This window comes from Bos indicus x Bos taurus, chromosome 1, assembly GCF_003369695.1.
Source record: "Bos indicus x Bos taurus breed Angus x Brahman F1 hybrid chromosome 1, Bos_hybrid_MaternalHap_v2.0, whole genome shotgun sequence".
NCBI lineage: Eukaryota > Metazoa > Chordata > Mammalia > Artiodactyla > Bovidae > Bos > Bos indicus x Bos taurus.
Genome location: NC_040076.1, coordinates 66,276,129 through 66,299,879, shown reverse-complemented (window position 1 = coordinate 66,299,879; position 23,751 = coordinate 66,276,129). Strand labels below are relative to the sequence as shown.

The window sequence follows — 23,751 nt, the reverse complement described above, 5'->3', positions numbered from 1 at the left end:
CAGGGGAGATGGTTCATGCAGGAGACCCATCCTCAGTGAATGACCTCATTCCCCACTGTAGCGTGGGGGCAGAGAGCTGCCAGACTTCACAGACCACTGTGGGCTGGAGAATAGGGATGCTGATAGCAACCAGTACAGACCAGGACTTCCACCACTTTTTAGGTAAGCTTCTGAATTCTGACTGGGCCACAAGCAGGGGAGGGCACCCCTGTATGATCAATCTGGAAGGCAATTAGTCCTGAATATTCATTGGAAGGACTGATGCTGAAGCTGAAACTCCAATACTTTGGCCACCTGATGCGAAGAACTGACTCATTTGAAAAGACCCTGATGCTTGGAATTGAAGGCGGGAGGGACAAGGGGATGACAAAGGATGAGCTGGTTGGATGCCATCACCGACTTGATGGACATGAGTTGAGTAAGCTCCAGAAGTTGGTGATGGACAGGGAAGCCTGGTGTGCTACAGTCCATAGCGTTGCAAAGAGTCAGACACAACTGAGCGACTGAACTGACTGACTAACTTGTCTATCTGTCACAGTGGGGGCTCACAGGTGGGATTAAGAAATAAGAAAAGTGATGATGTCTTACACACTTGGACTCATGAACAGAGCTTCACACCCTATGTGTAATGTAATCCAGGCATGGGGGCCCAGGATTGAACTGAAAACAGAGTTTCTGAATTGTTGTTTATTTAGAACAGCTGCAGCCCAGGGTTGGGTCCTATTCTTATTGCCAGCCTTGCTGCACAACCTCTAATGATGCAGGAGAGTTAGCCATCCCAACATCTGACTCTACTTTTAATGAAATTCTGCTGGATTCACAGACAGGTTCCCTAATACCACCTGAGAGAGAGAGAGAGCATAAAACATCTGCTATGAAATTTACCTCTTACTGCTGTTGTAAAATTGTCTTTTTAGAACCCTCCCTACTTAAGGCATAAACATCCTGACAATAAGAGAAAGAAAAGACAAGACACAGACTGGAAGAAAACATTTGTAAAACACAAATCTGATAAAGGACTGGTATCTAAAGTGTACCAAGAACTCTTAAACCTCAAATATAAGAAATCACCTCAATTTAAAAATGGCAAAAGATCAGATCATACAAAAGTCATCAAGGATATACTGATGGCAAATAAGCATATGAAAAGATGCTCAGCTTCATATATCATTAGGGAATTGCTGATTAAAACAACAATGAGCTAGTAACTGCATACCTGTTAGAATGGTTAAAATTCATCAAACTGCCAGTGCCCAGTGCTGATGAGAATGTGGGGCAACAGGAACTCTCATTCATGGCTGGTAGGAATGAAAGGTGCTTTGGAACAGTTTCTTATAAAATTTAACATAAGCCTACCATATGACCCAGCAGTCATGCTCCTAGGTATTTACCTGATGAACTGAAAACTTAGGTCCCCACAAAAACCAACACACAAATATTTACAGCAGCTTTACTCATTATTGTCCCAAACCAGAAGCAACTAAAATGCCCTTTAATAAGTGTATGGATAAGCCAACTGTGATACATCCATACAATGAGATATTATTCAGTGATTAAAGCATGAGCTATTAAGCCACAAAAAGACATGGAAGAACTTTAAATTCATACTTTTTGATGAAAGAAGACAGTTTGAAGAGACTCTATTCTGTATGATTCTGACTAGATGACCTAGAAAACACAAAACCATGAGAGACAGTATGAAGATCAGTGGTTGCCAGTGTCCATGAGGAGGGATGAACAGGTGGAGAACAGGGGATTTTGAGGGCAGAGAAACTGCTCTGTGTGATACTATAGTGGTAGATACAGGTTATTATAAATTTGTCAAAATTCATACAACACAAAGAGTGAGACAAAGTATAGAACAGAAAGATGATAGAAAGTATTAGTTGCTCAGTTATGTTCAACTCTTTGCGGACATGATGTTGTCTGCCAGGCTCCTCTGTCCATGGGATTTCCCAGGTAAGAATACTGGAATGGGTAGCCATTCCCTTCTCCAGGGATCTTCCTGACCTTGGCATTGAACCCAAGTCTCCTGCATTGCAGGAAGATTCTTTACCATCTGGGCTACCAGGGAAACCCCTATTAGAAATTCATCAAAATTCATAGAACACAAAGGGGGAGACTTAAGGTATGGACTTTAGATAATAATATATCAATACTGGTTCATTAATTGTAACAGATATACTACACTAATGCAAGATGATAATAATAGGGGAAATGGTCTACAAAACAGGGGTCATATGGGAATTCTCTATTATCTGCTTAATTTTTCTGTAAATCTAAAACTATTTTAAAAATAAAATCTATTAATTAAACACACAGACGTACTAACCGCATACATTGATTCCTGGTAAAGCAACCAAATGAATGCTGTGACATTTTAGTGGGCTTCTAGACTAGTGGGTAAGAAATTAGCATCAATTTCACAGTCCAAAGATTCACTTCTCCGTGTTGCACACTTGTAATCAGATGCCACACATAAAATGCTGCAGTGGAAAATCTCCAGGTTTGTATTTCTGCCTTCTATTTTGACATTTTTTTTATCTTTCTGGTGTGAAACTGTTTTTTATGTCAGTTCCTTAGGTAAATCAAAGGAAAAGCCCCCATTGTTTTCTAAGGGCCAGATCAATTAAAAATAGCTTTCAGTTCCATGTTTCTGGAGGAACATTCTTAGAAATAAAATGTTTCTTTTGGAGGGGATGAAATCTTGACTTATACTTGAAATAAATTTTATATAGTTAAGTATTGTTGAGTATTTTCCTCTGAACCAAAATTCTGCAGCCTCAGTATTTATATCCTGCAAGTGGGTTGACAAGGCAGGTGAGACCCTCACCCTTATAGCCTCTAACACGGCTCCCCTCCCATCTTAGGCTGGCTTGTTTGGTCTCTCTAGATGCCCCTCCTTTACTCACTTTCTCATGATGCAAATTCACACCTATCATTCATGCGTGCTAAGAAAGAGGCCTTGTGTGTTGTTTCTTAACTTGTGTTTGATCAGCTTCTGAACACCAAAACTAGGATGCATAATATGCTTTTGCCTAGATGTCCTCTAAGAAGTCAGAAAGGCAAGGGGCACCAGCGGTTATTTGCAAGATTCTATCAAGTGAATGCAAAAGATTCTTGTGGGCACTTTCTCTCAAAATCACGCGGTGGCTTAACAAAACATACCCTAACTTCAGCAGCAAAATATGTTTCTTTGTATTGAAGATTACATTAGCACATACTGAAAAGCAGGTTAAGGAAAAAAAATTGTTGAAAGGGTGTCGGGATACATCCATTTTAGAGAAAGAAGTTCTGTTTTACCAGAGATGGGGGTGAGCTTCAGATAAGCTGTTCTTTGTTGGGCTGGGGTGAGTGAGGAAGGGGAGTGAAAAGTTGTAGTTGAATCACGCGAATACACCGGGATTCTTGGTCCCTGGAGGAGAAGAATTCAATCTGGGGCCAGAGACGAGGCTTGATCGCTCGGAGCTTTTGTGTAATAAAGTTTTATTAAAGTATAAAGGAGATGGAGAAAGCTTCTGACATAGGCATCAGAAGGGGGCAGAAAGAGTACCCGCTTGCTAGTGTTAACAGTGAGGTTATATAATCCAAAGAATGCCTGGAAGTTGTAAAGACCTCATCAGACCTACTCCCATAATTTACATTTTAAGATAACACTGTCCTCAGGCAAGATACATCCTTGTAAAGACCAGGTCTACTCCCATAATTTACATTTTAAGATAACAGAAGGTTGAATCCAAAGACTGTCCTTAGGCAGGATACATTATTGTTATATAATCCTAAGGAATGTGGAGAAAGAAAAAAGTTTGTCCTTTCTTCCTCCTTGAGAATTCCAGACCCCTCTCTCCTTGGGGACCCCTAGACTCCCTATCAACCTGCCTAGGAAATGACTCTCTCAGGAGGAAGATGGAGTTGGGTACAACAACCCTGGCATGTGAGGAACCACCCATCCCATACTCAGGATCTGAGAGAGATCCATGGTCTGGTGGAGACAGGGCAGAATGGGATGGGGACAGGCTTCAACACACCCAGAAGTCAGGAGTTTCTGAGAAGTGTGATGTCTGCAGTGTGAGGAATGGCGATATTTGTCTCTGTGGAACAAGGCCCTTCACTGGGGGACAGGTCCTGGCGACGAGCTGGGAACTGGACTGCGGGTGAGAAGCAAGGTGAAGTCACAGAGCAACTGCAGCTTAAGGGACCGAGGAATCCACACTCACTTAGTGGACAGAGACCAGGATCAGAAGCAGCAAGATAACACCCAGAACACCCCTTCCCACCTGCCTGCCCTGTGTACGCACACCTCCTGGAAGGACTGGGCAGAGCGTCAGGGCTGCTGCCAGAGCATCCATGGGGGCTGGCAGTGACTATAGACTCTAGTGGCAGCCAAATATGCACATTTTATGTTTCACCTGTGTTCCCAGCCGTCTTTGTATCTCAGTTAACATTTCCCATTTTCCAATAATTCTTAAAAATCCACAGATGGATTTAGAATTCCTACTTTTTAATTTGCCTTCATTCATCAACAAATGCTTAACCAGCCTTGATTGGGTGCAGGCCTTGGGCTAGCCCTGGGATCCAAGGTGAGCCAAAGCCAAGGGTACCTGCCCTCCCATATCCTGCAGGAGACCTGCACAGTCTAATAATGTCAAGGCACATGCGTGCTAAGTCGCTTCAGTCGTGTCCAACTCCTTGCGACACTATGGACTGTATCCCCCCAGGTTCCTCTGTCCATGGGGTTCTCCAGGCAGGAATACTGGAGTGGGTTGTAATACCCTCCTCCAGGGGATCTTCCTGACCCAGGTATTGAACCTGCGTCTCTTATGTCTCCTGCATTGGCAGGCAGTTTCTTTACCACTAGCGCCACCTGGGAAGCCCCAATATTGTTAGGGTACTTGCCAGCAGCTGATTTTCTACATAAACAACTTCAGTTACATATGATGCCCTAATGATCAGGTACCATCTAAAGAGCATGAAATAGATTCTAACTAGATTAGGTAGGCCACAATTAGAAAAAATTTCCCCAGGCCCTCCATCTCAAGGATAGGCCATCTAAGAGATACTTCATATTTTAAGTAGTTACAGTGTCTGCATGACTATTAATCATGGGTGGCCCCAATTGAGAGAGCTCACTTGAAGGAGGGGTAGACTCAGTGATCCTTAACTAATTTAGTAATTCTGTACTCTAGCTATTCAGGTTTATTACAATACAATCTTACAATCTCAGGGCTTCTTCTGATAGCTTACACAAAAGATGGCCTATTAGTTAACAAATAACAAAACTACATAAAATCTTTCCAAAAGGAAAAAAATCTATACAGTGGCAAGTTAAAAGATTGATACAATAAACTGCCAATATTGGTGATGGCACTTTTCAGAATCTAACGAAATGAATATCTGATTCCAAAGTGATATCCTTTCAATCTTAGCATTACCTGGGAGTATTGAACCTCAACTCAGAAGATTGTGATCTCTGAATTTAAAGTGGCCCCTTGCTTAAGAATAGGTGCTTACACATTTTGAGAAACTGTTGTTTCTTTCTCAACAGTTTCTGAAATGACAAAGCATTTGACATTTGTCATTTCCTTTATAACCTCAGTTAGAAGAAATAAAATGAGGTAATATTCTAAAATGTAAAAGTTGCTAGAAGAGTTACTTCCATATATTTTTTCCTATGTGTGCAGAGGAGAGAATATAAACATAACAAAACTAACACATTTTAACAAACGGCAGCAGATTTCAACTTTAGGGAAGCACAAAAATCTGTGAAAGCACCTTTTTATGCAAAATATTTATATGAGTATAAATAAAATGGGCACTACAAAATAAAATAAACTAGACTGGGGCATACAGAGCACAGCTAATATGACTAAGCTTGTTAAAAAAAAAAAAAAAAAAACCACTGGATTTTTTAAAGCTTCCATTTCACAGCAGGGTTGAGGGAGGAGGCACTGCATTACCCAAAGGCTCACTTCCCTGTGTCATCTCTGTAACCAAAAGCAAAGCACAGAAGACTTCTGCGAACCTTTAAAATATGCATTTGTCAACTTGGATTTGCAATTTTCAAGTTGGTAGTGCAGAACCATAGAAGTGTAATTTTTGCAGTTCCCTTCACACACCTTTATCTGGAAAATTCTAAAGGTGCACCACCACACGGATGTGTTGGTACCTAAAAGAAATTTTCCAGTAAAACACGATGTTGCTCTTCCTACTCTTCAGCAATGTGAGTAAAGCTTTTTTGGAAAAGTGCCCTAAATAGATTCCCACACATCTGGTTTAAGATGAAAAACAATTGCAAATAAGACTTGAGCTGGTTAGCTACAGTTTTAATGTGAGGAGTTGGAATTTTTAAGAAGGATGGCACTTGTAAATCAGTTCCATCTTCATGTCTCATGGATTGAAGACAAAATATTGTATTTGTCATCACACTTGAGTTGCATTTTCACTGTGCATGGCCTATTTGCATACAAACAAAAGAGATTATTTTTAAAAGAGGTTTTCTGTGTTTTTGTTTTGGTCCTTTGGGATGACTGTGGTAAGACAGGACCAAGCCATTTTCATAACTTGGATTTCACACGTAAGTTTAAATGACCCCCTCACTTCCCCTTCCTCACCATCCACTTCCAATTCATTGGCGGCCCATGTTAAGATCTTGGTCACCACTCGTCAGGACTATTGCAACAGACTCCAAGCTGATTCCTTCTCACTATGCTTTACCCCAGTGGTCCCCAACCTTTTTGGCACCAGGGACTGATTTTGTGGAAGACAATTTTTCCACGGACCAGGGTTGGGGGATGGTTTCAGGATGATTCAAGCACATTGCACTTATTGTGTGCTTTATTTCTATTATTATTACATTAGCTCCACCTCAGATCATCAGGCATTATTAGGTCCCAGAGGTTGGGGTCCTCTTCTTTACCCTACCATTATCTGTCATCAAGAACAATCTGATTTATGGAACGTCCTTGCTTTAAAGACTTACTCCCTGTTCCTCATGGATAGTTATCACACTTCTTACTTAGCAAGACCCATGGGGCCCTTCACAGCCTGAATCCAAGTTTTCTCTTCTGCTTTTATTCATCAGCTCATATAACTCACCCTCTAGTCACACGAACTGTTCTCTAGTCTTGGACCCTCACAAACCCTTTCATGACTCTTTGCCTTCTTTACCTTTGCACAAACTGTTCCTTCTGTCTAGAATGCCTTTCCTGCCTTCTCTGTTTGGGAAAATTCTTGTTTTCCTTCAAGATTCAATCATTCCACGGTTCACAGTTGAAACCTTTTTTATTTTTTTGGCCATCCTTCCCTCCTCTTTTCACAATATCTCTATCATCCTTGCTCCAAAATCACGTTATGTATTCTTCCATTATAACAGTTTCCTCATTGTGCTACAGTCTCACTGCTCATATGGCTCTCCTGTCCTGTCTTCCACAAGTGCAGGGGACATGTTTCATTTCCCTTTGCATTCCCTCTGCTTAGCAAAGGAACAGGTCCAATAAATGTCCTTAAAGCTAACATCTGTTAGCTGATTGCTTATGAGCTAGGTGCTCTGCTAAGTACTTCAAATCTCTCACTTCATTTAATCCACACGGCAAACATACAAAGTTTACAAGAGGAAACCGTTTCAGAAGTTAGGCCACTTTCCCAGGGATACACAGCTGGTGATCTCAAGATGTTGGTGAGATATAGAATTGAATCTTTTGTAATTTCTAGCTGATAATGCTATGTGACCATCGTTAGAATGTCAGGTGTCAGCGTACTTTTTTGGTGTGGTTTGGCACTTTTTGAGTAAGTCTCTCTACTCTGCCCCTTACTAATTTTGTGATGTTGAGTGACTTACTAAACCCCTCTAAACCTCAATTTCCTCATTTTGTTTTCAATGGGGAAAATAATACTCGGCTCACATGGTTGTCGTAAGGATCCAGGGACGACACCTTACGTACGTTCCTAGCCCTGTCTCAGCCATCACAGCTATCACTGTCCCTGTTCTGAGCCACACATTTCATATTCCTCCATTAGCTCACTTCATCCTTTTCCTCTGAAAAACAGAAACTGTTAAAACTTCTAACTGATGAATTAACTGAGACTTAGAGAAGTAAGTAACCTGCCCCAAAGTTCCTTTAATCTAAGCAAATGTTTCTCCTAAAGTTCTCCTAAAGCCCCCCACAACTGAATGAGCCCCTCAGATCGATACCTAAGTAGTGTGTAAAGGGATAATTCTGCCTGAATGTGTGAAAATTCTGATAACTGGGTTTCAGCTTGTTTTTCTTTTTTACACATTATTTTCTTACAACTATGAACATTTATTAAGCCTAATTTACATTTATATATTTTAGGTGGCTTTTTTTGTTTGTTTGTTTGGCTCTCACTTTATTCACTTGCCTTGAGCCTGGCCTTCTCTCATCTGTAATTAGGAGGTCTATTATAGCAACTTCTGAGTTATAAGTAAGAATTCATTTGCTAGAATTCACCTAGAAAAGGCAGAGCCAAAGAAATTAAAGACTTCATTTCAAATATTGGAAATAATAAATTTTAAAGAAAAGAATGTGAAGCCTCAGATATTTCATTTTCACAAGACTTTGCATCCTTTATAAATGCTTATAACCCTCATAGCATTGGTAAGTACCAATTTTACTTTAATTTACAGATGAAAGTGCTAAAGTTTAGGAAGCTGGATAGCTTCCCCAAGGTGACACTGCTAATAAGTACAAAATTACTTATTAACTTATTATTTGACACCAGACCTGACTCAAAACTCAAACATTTATCCAAGACACAGAACTACAGACAAAGGGAAAACAGCCACTTTTGTGCTCCTGGGGTTCCCTCCCACATGTCACTCTTATAAAAATGTCATCATATTTGATATTTATACCACTAAGCTGAACTCTTTGAGTGCAGAAATCATGTATACTCATCTTTGGTATACTTCTAATGTGTGGCACTGTGCCTGGCATTGGAGAAGGAAATGGCAACCCACTCCAGTGTTCTTGCCTGGAGAATCCCAGGGACAGGGGAGCCTGGTGGGCTGCCGTCTATGGGGTCGCACAGAGTCGGACACGACTGAAGCGACTTAGCAGCAGCAGCAGTGCCTGGCATAAAGGTATTGAATAAACTGAAAAAAATTACTAAGAACAGAGAAATAGGCAGTGGTCAAGTTTGCCTGTATATGCTTTTTTAAGGCTTTTGATACAGTCTTAAATTCCAGAAAAGTTATAGCCATTCACAATCCCACAATCAGTGGTATATGACAGTACCATTCTTCATATATACACTGAGCATTTTTACCCTGACCTCCTAATAAAATATAAGTTGTTAATTTGATAAATGAAAATATCTCATTGGTGGTTCACTGTCATTTTCCTTAATACTTAGTGAGGATGAGTATTTTGTGTCTTTTAAAATTACATTTTAAACTCTTTATTTGGAAACAAAGCTTCAAAGGTGGTTGGACAAAAGAGTACAGGGAGGCCCTTGCACCTTTCCCCCAGTTTCCCCCAGTGGTATTGTTTTACATAATGCTAGTACAATGGCAAAATCAGGAGACTGACATCGGTTTAATCCACAGAGCCTATTCAGCTTTCACCAGTTTTAGGTTTCACGTGTACTCCTTATGTGTGTGTATGTAGTAGTTCTCTGCCATTTGCTCACACACATAGATTCATGCAGCAATTGCCATTATCAGGATACTGAACTGATTCATCACCCCAAGACTCCCTGGTGTTACCTCTCTGCAGCCACACATGCCTCTTCCTTTCCCCACCACCCCTAGCCATGGCAACCACCAACTGTTCTCCTGTCTGTGACTCCATTATTTCAAGAATGTCACATAAATGGAATCATATAGTAGCATTTTGGGATCAGCATTTTCACTTAGCATTATTGCCTGGAGAGTTCTTCAAGTTTGTGTGTGTATCAGTAATTGATTCCTTTTATTGCAGGGTAGTATTCCATGGTACTGGAGTTTCAGCTTCAGCATCATTCCTTCCAAAGAAATCCCAGGGCTGATCTCCTTCCGAATGGACTGGTTGGATCTCCTTGCAGTTCAAGGGACTCTCAAGAGTCTTCTCTGATGCTGGGAGGGATTGGGGGCAAGAGGAGAAGGGGATGACAGAGGATGAGATGGCTGGATGGCATCACTGACTCGATGGACGTGAGTCTCAGTGAACTCTGGGAGCTGGTGATGGACAGGGAGGCCTGGTGTGCTGTGATTCCTGGGGTCGCGAAGAGTCGGACATGACTGAGCGACTGATCTGATCTGATCTGATCTGATTCCATGGTACATGTGTGCTCCAGTTTGTTTAATCATGCATCCATGGAAGGACATTTCCCCCCTAGTTTTTGACTATTAGGAATAAAGCTGGTATGAATATTCATGTACTGTTTTTTGTGTGAACATAGGTTTTCATTTCTCCAGGATAAATGCCCAACAATGCAGTTGCTGTGTTATATGATAAATGTATGCTTAGTTTTGTAAGAAATTGCCAAACTGCTTTCCAGAGGGGCTGTACTATTTTACAGTCCCAATAGCAATATCTGAGTGATCTAGTTTCTCTACACCCTGCCAGTATTTGGTGTTACCATTATTTTTTACTTTATCCATTCTAATGTGTGTGTGCTAATATCTCAATGAGGTTTTAATTTTCATTCCCATAATGGATAATGATGTTGAATGTCTTTTCATGTGCTTATTTGTCATCTGTATATCTTCTTTGGGGAAATGTCTTTATATCTTTTGCCCACTTTCTAATTGGATTATTTGTTTACTGTTTAATCTGATAAATGAAAATACCTCATTGATGTTTGAGTTGGCATTTCTTCAATTTCTACTGAAAATGAACATTTCTTGTTATTTATATATATTTTAAATCACTTAATTATTAACTACATTGGATTGCTTTTGTCACTTCATAATTTTGTTTTCTATTCCCAGTTACACTATAAAAATTATATGTCAGCTTTTTGTTCTATACTCTCCATGCTGCCTTAAAACTATCAGGTTCTTGCTGATAGTTCTATTGTTTAGTTGGTTGAAAATAGTCATAAGATGGAGGTGATGATCTAGGTTTTCCTTTTGGGTCCTTATTATTTCAGGTTTTATCCCATGATTATTTCCTGTCTGGTACTGACTAATTTATTTATTTCACTAAATGCTCATTTAACAAATTTTTATTAGCTCCTTAGTAAAGTCAAACCTGATAAATTTGATCCTCAATAATAAAGAAGTGTGATATTTGGGTTGCTTGGCAAAAAGTATCCTGAGGCTACAGAAAGCAAATTTTAGGTTCATTTTGACTTTAAAGCTTTCTAAGAAAATGCTTCAGTACTTCCCTATTCCAATTCTACTATGCTTTTTTCCTGCTTATTGACATACATTATGAATGATCCCCCAAATTCCACTCAGGCTTGTCTTTTCCTTTACATCATCAGATTCACCACAGGCTTACAACATCCCCTTTACAACATCAGATTCATCATAGATTTCATCTCTGGGAAGCTTTAAATAACACATTTCTTAGGGCTTAAAAAAAGAGAATGTAATCTGTGTTAGAACATGTAAAATGACAGCTGGAAAAAGCAGAGGAGACACCAGGTCTGTCTGGCTGACTCCAAGGTGTCTCCATGTGGCTCTTTCTGGGCAGCATAGATGAGCTTGGTTCAGTGAAGAGGTCCCCTCTCATCACTCAGTGTTTTGTGGGAGTGGTCTATCTGCTGTCTCTCTTCTCAGCTCTCTAAGACCTACCCCTCTACTTAGCTGAGTGCTCCGCAAAGGTCGCCACAGACCTCTGGACTGATATTTTCAGTCATTCTCCTACTTCACCTTTCTGCAGAATTAACACTGTGACTACCCTCTATATTGTGGAATATTTTTCTCCTCTTAGCTTAGGTGACCTAATCCTTTTTTTGGTTCCTCCCTCACCTCTCTGAAATACTTATTCATGGTTTCTTCCTCTGACTATCTGCACTCTCACCAAAGGATTATTTACACCCACCAAATGGATTAGATTGTTAGGGATGTGGTAACAAAGTACTGAGTGGCTTAAATGGAAATTTGGAAGCTGGAAGTCCAAAATGAAGTTATCAGCAGTGCTGATCCCTTCTGAGGGTTATAAGGGAGGGATCTGTTACAAGGCCTCTCTTCTTGGTACATGGCTATCTTCTCCAGGTTTCTTTACATTGTCTTCCCTCTATGCCTGCTTCTGTGTCTACATTTCCTCTTATTTTTAAACATATCAGTCATCTTGGATTAGGGCCCACCCTAACAACCTCATTTTATCTTGATTATCTATGCAGAGACTCTATCTCTAAATACAGTTACATCCTGAGGTCCCATTGAGAAGAATGGTACTTTCATATACTACTGATTATGGGGTTGTGAATGGCTATAATTTTTCTGGAAAGCAATTTAAGATTACAAATTTTGAGGGAACACAATCAACCCTTAACCCTCAGTCCCTAGAATCACTTTTTCTGTATCTCAGGTGCTCAGTGTAGAAATTCAGTAAATATACTTTGTCTTTCTGTGGCCATGTCCTCCTCTTTTTTTTTTTTTTTTTTTTTTAACTGAAGTATAGTTGATTTACAATATTGTGTTAGTTTCAGGTGTATGCCTGCCCTCTTCCTTGTATCTCTCTCCTCTTTGGGTTCCAGTGACACCATTTTTTTCCTACCTTGTTCCACTCTCTCGAGGCCCTCCTTGATGTCTAATGTGGACTCTTTATCTTCATATACCTCCCTCGATTTTGAAGTTTTCCAGGTTCTATCCTTGGCTGCTTCTTACTCCACCATCCCCTCTCCCTAGCAATCTCACCCACAAAGAGAATTTCAACTATAACCTATACTGAGGCTGAAGACCTTTAATGTTTTCTGCAGCCCATACCTCTTTCTTGAACTTCACACCTGTATATCCGCTTGTCTGCTTGGACATCACCATCTAGCTGCTCCAAGAGATCTCAAATTCAGCATGTTAAAAAATGAATTCAACTTCTGTCCTCTTTCCCCATGGCCCAAACCCATCCACATTTTGGGAAGGATGCCACTATATATACTTAGATCTCTCCTTTCAAGCTCAATATCTGTCAAAAAGCAAATTCTGCCAATTCTAGTTTGTAAATATGTCCCAAATGCGTCCTCTCCTCTCTGATCCCACCATAACTGCCCTGGTCTCATGTTCTCAACTCTTCTCCTTGAATCAGTTTCCTATAGTCTTTATAGTCTAATAATTTCCTAAATGATTTCGTTGTTACCTTAAATCAGTTATGCATTCTGCTGCCTGTGGAATTAAAAAAATTTTTTATGGTATTTTTGCTTGTTTATGGTTCTTCAAATGTAGGCTGTGATTTTGGGATAATCACAATGGATGCCTGGGCTTGTGGGGGTGGGGGCAGGGGGGTGTCTTTGTTCTGGCTCCTCCCAGGGTCCACCTCATCCTCTATGAGAACTATCTGTCAGGCATCTTCTTGCAGTATATCTGCAATTCCACACACCCCATCTATCTGTTTGATCACCCCAACCTTGGGGGGGTGGGGTTTGTTTAAGTTATGTAGACTCCCCATGAAGCTCACAGCTTGTGGCCTATAAAAGCCTCAGGAGGGTCTCTGAGCCATCTTTTCTCTCCTGCAATAGCTCTTTGCTCCTGGCTTCATCTCTGCATCTAACTCAGGTCTCAGCTGCTTTACCCTCATCCTTCTTTCCAGCATTTGACTTCCTGCTGTGATCAGAGTCATTCTCTGGAAGTGGCTGGACTTGTCCTTGGACTCTGCCTGTTTCATGTCATCTCCCCTGGGAGCCCAGCCTAGGGTTGCCCTGAGATGGCTGGATGGCATCACTGACTCAATGGATGTGAGTCTGAGTGAACTCCGTGAGTTGTTGATGGACAGGGGGCCTGGCGTGCTGTGATTCATGGAGTCGCAAAGAGTCGGACACGACTGAGCGACTGAACTGAACTGAACTGAACTGAGAGGCTCAGAGCAGACTGAACACTTACGCTGGACAAAAATCTTCCTGAATTCTAGTCCTAGCATTGGCATCAAGTAGCTGTATCATCTTGGACAAATGACCTCCCTTCTATTTCTTAATCCTAACTGTAATAGTAATTAACAATATTAATAGTCACTGAGTACTTTTCAAAGCAAGGTTCTAAGTTACTTAGAACCTTACATAGATTATCTCATTAAAATCTCACACTTATCACAATTATCCCCATTACACAGTAAAACACTAAAGAATTTCGATTGTTAAGCAACTTGTCCAAAGTCACACACCTAGAAAGTGAAAGAGTCAGGCACAGAAACCCCAGCACTTTGGTTCCTAAGTGTGGCCACTTAACCCCTGCACTGTTCTTCCTTTTACCATGCAGCTCTCTCTAGAGCCATACTATGCATTTGCAAAATAAGGAAATGAGCATTCTGATCTCTTCCACATAGAATATTTTATGAAAACAGGCTTATCAGGAACTAGTGATTTATGGGTAGAGAGAGTATGTTTTTGAGGAGTCAAGAGATAGTCAAGAAACAAAAAAGTTAATCAAAAATGACCCAAGCCCTAACAATGAAACTCCACAAATTATGAGTGATCATGTACCACTGGACAGCTGACTGCTTTTCTGAAAGAAGCCAGCTATTGGTTATGTTTTCTTAAATATCTAGCTTTATTTTTCTGCCTGCAGATGTGATCCAAATTCAAAAGCACAAAGTAGAAAATAGAAATCATCTGTATTTCTGACTAACATTGTATATAGGTATTATGTGTAACAGTAGTAGCAGTGTACATTCTGGGTTTTTTGTTTTTATTTTTCTGTAAGCGAAACACATGAAGAATTGTTCTACATTAGAAGTTTTTAATGATTGCATGGTATTTCATTATGGATGTTCCATAGTTAACCAACTACTTATGTTTAGACATTTAGGTTGTTCTAAGATTTTCCCTATGAGAAACAATGGCAAGAAAAATATGCTTGAATCCTTACAATAAATTCCTAAAAGTTGAACTACTTGGTTAATAGGCATATATATTTTCAGAGCTTTTGGTATGTATTACTAGATTATCATCTAGAAAGATTGTATTATCATCAGCAAGTAACAAGGGTATAAATGTTCCTCCCTCCTTAGAAATCATAGGATTCTCGCTTGCTTTTCAAAATATTTGTCATTTTGCTAAAAGAAAAATGTCATTTCACTCTTAATTTGCATTTCTTTTATTTCAGATGGGACTAAACGATATTGGCCATTTATATTTTGAAGTTTCCTGCTCATGACCAATTTTCAAGCACTGTGAAACAAAGAGAATCTTAACATCAACAACGTACACAGCGGCCTTTGGTTCTATACACATCTGTAGCATAATTAAGAGGTATCACTTCTATGGTTCCACAAAATCTGTAAATTCTGAAATTGCTTACTTCTTATGTGGGCAATAATTTCACTGGAGGGAAAAGAAGTCTTTACTTGGGAATTAAATTCTAATCTTCTGAAATAAAAGCAGAAAAGCTATCTACCAAACCAGTAAGCATTGGGTAGATGAGGGTTATGTAGATTTTCAAAGAACAATAATAACCAGTAACCCCAGCTGCCACCATCCAAGAGAAGGGTATGTGTGACTTTTTCCAGTAAGTCACAGCCATGGGGGCCTGCCAGGGCTTGGAGATACCCTGTGGTGCAGGGCAAAATGGAAAGAAAGATCTCAGCTTTACTCTTTCTGACCATTGTGATGTTTAGTTAATTATTTAGCTTCTTTAAGCCACAGTTTTCTCATCTATAAAACACAGTGATGATATCATCTGTCTGAGAGTCATTGCAAAGATTAAAATATAGTGAAATCACAGTAAACTTAGAGTATATCATGCATATTTAATACCCGGTAGCAAATTGAATTATTCCACCTCCTTCTGCTACTTTGCCATGCTCAGAATCTCCCATGGCCTGTTTGTGACTCACTATCTGGATTCTGTATTTTCTTCTTACACCTCTTCTTATTCCTCTTCCTTTTTCGTGGCCTTTCTTCTACTGTTTCTATCTCATTCGCCACCCCCAGGCCAAACTGAACTTGGTGTCCACTGAATTTACTCCCTGACATTTGTTATACCTGTACAGACATTTAAAAGTTTCCTGATTCATGAAATCAATAACTGCAACATTTAAATATTTAAAAAGCAAATCTAAAAAATTAAATTATGTAAAAAACCCCTAACAGCCAATAAACATTTTGATATGTCCAGTAATTCACAATCTTTAATTAGTAGTCAAATGTTTTTGGTAGGAATTTTTTTAAATCTCCCCTGCCTTGGAGGTATGGGATCAACTTAGAGTGGTAGAGCAAGAAGGGAAGAATGCCTTCAAGACGTTAGCAAACCTTCCGTAGCATAGATGGACCTTTCTCCCAAGTTTTCCTGCCACATAAATATGCCCTTAACACATAATTAGCATTCTTGGGCAAGAAGGACAGAAAACAGCACCATCCTCAACCTCAGCCCGATACTGAGGTCACCTAATTCATAACTGTCTTTCAAAGAATAAGAATGATCACTCACCATTTGAAACGCATTTTCGTTATTTCTGCTGTTGGGGTTACTTCTGGGAATGGACTGCGCTTGTCTGTCCGTCTGTCTGTCTGTGCTAGTCCGCTTTAGAGTGGCAGGAGGAGCAACCCCTCCTACATCCGTGAAAGCCTTCCTCCTCAATGACTGTATAATCTGTAACTTTCTGTATTAAAGGCTGTTCCTCTTTTTTTCTACAGATTTTGCCAACACTTGTGGAAGAAATTTAACCCTTTTCTTGCATTTGAGTGTTTTCACCTAGGTCTAAATGTATTTAAAAAATAATAATTCAGTGGCTTGAGTTCCAAACATGGCATTAAGATGAGATTAATTAAAAATCTCCCCTCTTGAAACTCCCTCAAAAAGCCTAAAAATTAACATAATTAACAAGAGGGGGGAAAAAGACCTCTGCATTTATAAAATGGAATAAAAGAATATCCTATAGATTATGGTAAGACAATAGAAAGTATGATTTAGTATGGATGTGTATTGGAAGTGGGTAGCCTCCCATTGTGATTTCTACCACCAAGATGACAGATTTCACTGGACTTCAGGGACAAGGGGATGTTCTCATGTAAGATCTGCACAACCAAGGAGGGCAAACAAAAACCACCGCTTTTATTAGGTCACTCCTATTATAGCCAAAGATTAAACTGGTCAAAGAAAGGATCCTGAAATAGAGACCTGGAAAAAAAGCAGTATCCTAAAATTAAAAGATGTGCTCTGTGATGACTAGATGGGTGGGTTGGGGGAGGGGAAGGAGGGAGGGAATATATGTATATTCATATAGCTGATTCGGGCTTCCCGGTTGATACTGGTGATAAAGAGCCTGCCTGCCAATGCAGGAAACATAAGAGAAGTGGGTTCAGTCCCTAGGTCAGTAAGATTCTCTGGAGGAGGGCATGGCAATTCACTCTAGTATTCTTGCCAGAAGAATCCCATGGACAGTGGAGCCTGCCAGGCTACAGTCCATAGGGTCACACAGAGTTGGACACAACTGGAAGCAACTTAGCATGCACAAGACACAATTAAGGAACTCAAAGGGTTCAGACTGTCAAAAGTATTTTTAAGAAAATGATTTTCATTTCAAGAAATCACCATGAACATTTTAAATTCCCAAAACAAGGAAAACTAAAAAAAGGAAAGAAATTCAAGTGGGATGAATGCAGAGAAAGCTAAACCAGTTTGGCCTCTTAATCAACACTAAATGTCAGAAAGCCACAGAATAATAGACATAAATTTTGAGGTAGTGTTCTCTACCCAGATAAGATGGTGGTTAAATGTGAGATCAATAGGAACATATTACTACAGAAAAACTGCAGCAATAAAAACACTACCACTAAGATAACCTTCCCAAATAAATTATTTAAATATGTATTCCAGAATAGTTAAAAATGAATTAAAATTGAAAGTCTAAGAATGGAAAAGCTATGGTTAAAGAAAGAAAGCTTAGGAGAGCTTGAAAGTCAGTAAAACATATAGAGATAACACTAAAAATAATTGTTGTAAATTAGTTTAGAAGATTAGAATGTTTAGAAAAAATCATTAGAGATAGAGTACCTGTATTTTTATAGAAGTTTGAAAGTAACAGGTGATAGGATTTTGAGAAGATGGCAGAGTAAGAAGCACCAGGAATCTCTCTCATTACTGAGACAATTGCAAAGGCAGCCTTTGTCTGATTTAACTATTCTGGAACTCTGCAGTCTATTGAAGGCTCTCAATTTTCAAGGGAAGGTTTGGGCTGTAAACTGTGGTTAATTTCTATACATTTCAGCTGTTGGCACAGAAGCAGATACTCATCTGCCACTCCCAGCTCCACTGCAGGCAACTGTGCACGGTTCCTGGAGCTGCTTGCACAGAGCTTGCATGAGTCAGAATGGACAAAAACAAGGCCCTATACTCCCAACCTCTGGGGTTTATGCTCTGATCCCTGATGGCTGCTTCTGATACACAAGCACAGAAAAGAGATGAGAAGCCATTTTGTTGCACTTCCTCCTCCAGCTGAAATGGCCTACAGAGAGGATTTAAAGGACTGGTCCCCTTTCTCTTCCTTCATTTTTCTCTTTTTCCCCTTTTTGGAGCCAGACATTAAAGACGAAGAAATTCAAAAGCAACTGCCTATATGGGGAAATTGTGAAAGGCAAAGATTCACAAGAGACCTGTGAGAACCTTAACTTTATACCTCAGTCTGATCCTTAGCACAGAGACAAAAAGGAAACAATGTGAAAGGTAGACAATCTGATCTCCAGGGTTAGTACATTATTAAGATTCAAATGTCCAGTTTTCAGTAAAAAAAAAAAAAAAATCATATCCAATGTATATAAAGAAATATAAAGTATTAAAAGAAAAAAATAAATCAACAGAAACTGCTCTTAAATACTTCACGGCACATCTACTAGACAAAGACTTTAAAGCAACTGTCTTAAAGATGCTCAAAGAACTAAAACAGGATGTAGAGAAAGTCAATAAAATGATGTATGAACACAATGGAAGTGCTGGTAAAAGAGTTACAAAACCTAAAGAGAAACCAAAAAAATTATAGAGCTGAAAAGTACAATAACTGGTATTTTAAAATTCACTAGGAGTCAAACCAAAATTTGAGTAGGCAGAAGAAAGAGTCAATGAACTTAAAGATGAGACGAAAAAAATTATCAAGATTGAGAAACAGAAAAAAATAAAGATGAAGAAAAATTATTAGAGGCTAGGTTACCCAAGGAACACCCTGACATTAATCAATATATTCATTGTGGGAGTCTAGAAGGAGAAGAGAGGGAAAAAGGGGAAGAACACTTCACAAATTTCATGAAAGACTTAAATAAAAATATTCAAGTAGTTCAACAAACTCCAAGTAAGATGAACTCAAAGAAACCTATACTGAGACATATAGTGAAACTTCTGGAAAGCAAAATACAAAGAGAAAATGTATTTATTTATTTTTGGCCATGCTAGGTCTCTGTTGCTGTGAGGGCTTTTCTCTGGTTGTGGAGAGCAGGACTGCTGTCTAGGTGTGATGTGGAGGCTTCTCATAGCAGTGCTTCTCTTGTTGCTGAGCATGGGCTGTAGGAATTCAGGTGTCAAGAGCCCAGGCCCAATATTTGTGGCTCATGGGCTTAGTTGCTCCCAGGCATGTGGGATCCCAGATGAGGGATCAAATTCATGTCTCCTGCATTGGTAGGTGGATTCTTTACCACTGAGCCACCAGGGAAGCACCAGAGAACCTTCAAAGCATCAGGTGAGAAAGACTTGTCATATACAAAGTGTTAGTCACACAGTCATGCCTGACACTTTTCAACCCCTTGGACTGTAGCCCACCAGATTCCTCTGTCTACGGGATGCTCCAGGCCCAGAATACTGGAGTGGGTAACCATTTCCTTCTCTAGGAGATCTTCCCGACTCAGGGATTGAACCTGTGTCTCCTGCATTTCAGTCAGATTCTTTACCTTCTGAGCCATCAGGGAGGCCCCTTTAGGGTCCTTTATAAGATTATCACCATAATATTAATACTTTTTAGAAACTTTGGAGGCCAGAAGGCCATGGGCCAATATATTCAAAGCACTAAAAGAAAAAAGAAAAACCTATCAACCAACAACCCCATATATGGAAAAACTGTCCTTCGAATGTAAGGGAGAAATTAAGTCATTCCCAGGTAAACAAAAGCTGAAAGGATTGTTTACTACCTTATTTTCTCCACAAGAAATGCTCAAGGGAGTCCTGCAGGGTAAAATAAAAGCAAACTAGAAGTAACTCAAAGTTGTACAAAGAAATAAAGATCTCAGTAAAGTTTAATAAACTGGCAATTCTAAAAGCTAGTATCATTAGAACTTTGAGTTGCAACTCAATGTTTTGGTTTTTTTTTTTCAAAATAAATAAAACAGAATGTACTCTTATTTAAAAAGTGGAATATTAAAAAATTAGCTGTAAAAGATATGCATCAAAAAATACCTCACAGAAATGTTGAAAATAAAAAAATTGAAAAATATATACCATGCAACTACTAATCGTAAAAAGATTGTAGAACAAAATATTAATGCATTTAAAACACTTATTAGTTTGTATTTTGGGCACACAATGAATAAAGATGTAATTTTTTGATGTCAACAACTGAAAGGGGTGGTGACAGAGCTATAAAGGAGCAAAGTTTTGTTTATTAAAGTTAAGCAAATATAATTCAAATTAGAATGCTACAATTTTTAGATGTTTAAATATAGTCCCCAAGGAAACCACAAAGTTTGGTGGTTATATATACATAGCTATATATAGTTATATAATATATATAAAATGATATAAGAAAGAAATTTGAGCATTTCACTGTAAAAAAGAAAATACAACTAAACACAAAAGAAGACAATAGGGTAGGAAAAGAAGGACAAAAAAAATCTATAAGGCACATAGAAGACAAATAGAAAAATGACAAAATTAAGTCTCATCAGTAATTACTGATAGTTGAAGACTTCATTAGCCACTCTCCATAATGGGTAGAACAACCAAACAGAAGATAAGCAAGGAAATAAAGGACAGTAATATAAGCCTACCAGATCTGATGAACATACATATAATATTTACCCACAACAACAGCATTGATCTTCTCATTAACACAAGATATTTTCTAGGACAGACTATAAGTTAGGCCTCAAATTCACTTTCAGTGAACTTTAAGAGATAGATATAATACAAAATATGTTCTCAAACCACAATGGAATAATGTTAGAAATCAATAACAGAATCAAAACTAAAAGTTTGCATATTTATAGAAATTAAGCAACATATTTTTAAGCAATCAGTAGAGCAAAGGGGAAATCCCAAGGGATATTAGAAAACCTTAGAGATGAATGAAAACAAAACACATCAAAACTTATGGAATACAGTGAAAACTAGAACTAAGCTGAATATTTATAGCTATAAACACTGATGTCAAAAAACAAGGATCTTAAATTGACAACATAAGGAACCAGAAACTTTACAGCTTAAGTAACTAGAAAAAGAAGAACACACTAAACCCAAAGATAGCAGAAGGAAGGAAATAATAGCAATAAGGACAGAAATAAATGAAAAAAAGAATGTAAAAAATAGAGAAATCAATGAAATCAAAATGTTGTACTTTTAAAAGATAAAAAAAAATTGACAAACTTTCAGCTAGTTGGATTAAGAACATGGAAGATCCAAATTACTAAAATCAGAAGCAACCGAAGGGTCAAAGAAGGAATTAAAAAAGGAATAAAAAATAATCTTGAGACAGACAAAAATGAAAACACAAATTACCAAAATTCATGGTATGCAGAAAATGCAGTTCTAAGAAGGTAGTTGATAGGAATTAATGTCCATATTAAGAAAGAAAAGAAGTTCTCCTTTAAATCTTTAAGAACTTATCAGTAAATTTTAAAATTGTGCTATGTTTGTCATCTATTTTACTTTACCCATGCTTCAAACACAGTACATTGTTATTATTTTGCTTTATACAATCGCTTATTTTTTAGCACATTTAAATCTAAGAAAAAAATTTTATTTTCTTTTATTTATTCATTATTTCATTAAATTTTTTGTGTATACATTCATATCTCATTTTATTGCACTAGGCTTTATTACACTTTGCATATGCTTCATATTTTACAAAATGAAGGTTTGCAGCAACCCAGAGTTGTCAGATAACGGTTACCATTTTTCAGCAAAAAATATTTTTTACTTAAGGTATATTCATTTTTTAGACATTATACTAATGAACAATTAATAAGCTACAATATAGTGTAAACATAACCTTTATATGTACTCGGAAACCAAAAAAATTGTGTGACTCACTTTGTTGAAGTGATTTGAAATCAAATCAGCAGTATCTCTGAGGTATGCCTGTCAATTCTAACCAATAAATATTCCTTCACCTAAATGACTGTTTTTTTCACATTTCTTGGGGATGAATTTTATCAACATTTATCTGAAATGGTATTTCTCCATCATTTCTGAAGACTATATTTTCTGAGTGAGGAACTGGAGGGAATTCCTTGGTGATCCAGTGGTTAAGACTCTGTGCTCTCACTGCCAGGGGCCTGGGTTCAATCCCTGGTCAGGGAACTATGATCCCACAAAATGAGCACCCCTACCGAAGGGAAACAAAAAGAATTGGAATTAACAGTTTTTTTTTTTCCTTTCAGCACTTTATTTTTTATTTTTTAAAAAAATTTTATTGGGGTGATAGTTCATTTACAATATTATGTTACTTTCAGGTATACAGCAAAGTGAATCTGTTATACATTTATCCACTCTTTCTAATATTATTTTCTGAGGTCAGGCCATTATAGAGCATCGAGTGGAGTTCCCCATGCTGTTCAGTAGGTCCTTATTAAGTATCTGTTTTATACATTGTAGTGTGTGTGTGTCAATCCCAATCTTCCAATTTATCCTCCCCCCCCACCCTACCCCATGTAACTGTAAGTTTATTTTCTACATCTGTAGATAAGTTTATTTGTAGCCTTCTTTTAGCTTCCACGTTTAAGTGATACCAAGTGATATTTGTCTTTGTCCATCTGACTTACTTCACTCAATATGACAAGATTCCGTCCATCTATATTGCTGCAAATGGTCTTTCAGCACTTTAAACATGTTACTCCATTGTGTTCCTACTTAGTTTCAAGTTTCAGGGGGAGAAAAAAATCTACTGTCATTCTTTTTTTTTTTTTCCTGGCTGTGTCATATGGTATGTGGGATCTTAGTTCCCTTACTGGGGATAAAACTCAAGCTCCCTGCAGTGGGAGCATGGAGTCTTAATCACTGGACTGCCAGAGCAGTCCTAAATCTGCTGTAATGCTTATCCCTGTTCTTCTGTAGGAACATTTTTTCCCCTATTTTTAAGATTTTCTCTCTGCTTTTGGTTGTCAGCACTTTGAATATTAGTATGGACGGAACTGTTCCCCTCCAGAGTTATATGTTGAAATTCTAACCCCAAGTACATGGAATGTGACTATATTTGAAGATATGGTCTTTAAATGAGGCTGTTAAGAGGGTTCCTAATCCAATCTGACTGATATCCTTATAGGAAAGGAACGTTTAGATACAAAAAGAGACACTATGGGTGACAGCCATGGACAAAGTGATGACCACGTGACCAGATAGCAAGAGGCTGGCCATCTGCCAGCCATGAGGAGATGCCTCAGATGAAGCCAACCCTACCACACCTTGATCTTGAACTTGGAGCCTTCAGAACTGTGAGAAATTAATTTCTGTTGCTTAAG

At 38.6% G+C, this 23,751-nt stretch overlaps 1 protein-coding gene across 3 annotated transcripts in view; it reads right to left on the bottom strand.

Annotated features, from left to right (window-relative positions):
• CD86 (CD86 molecule) overlaps positions 1 to 16,679 on the bottom strand; it is a 66,994-nt gene extending 50,315 nt beyond the window's left edge. For all 3 annotated transcript variants that reach the window (XM_027533644.1, XM_027533794.1, XM_027533716.1), the window contains exon 1: positions 16,526 to 16,679. In XM_027533644.1, the coding sequence (XP_027389445.1) occupies positions 16,526 to 16,539 (14 nt within the window). In that variant the 5' untranslated portion in view covers positions 16,540 to 16,679. The remainder of the gene's footprint in view (positions 1 to 16,525) is intronic.
• Between the last annotated feature and the right edge of the window lie 7,072 nt (positions 16,680 to 23,751).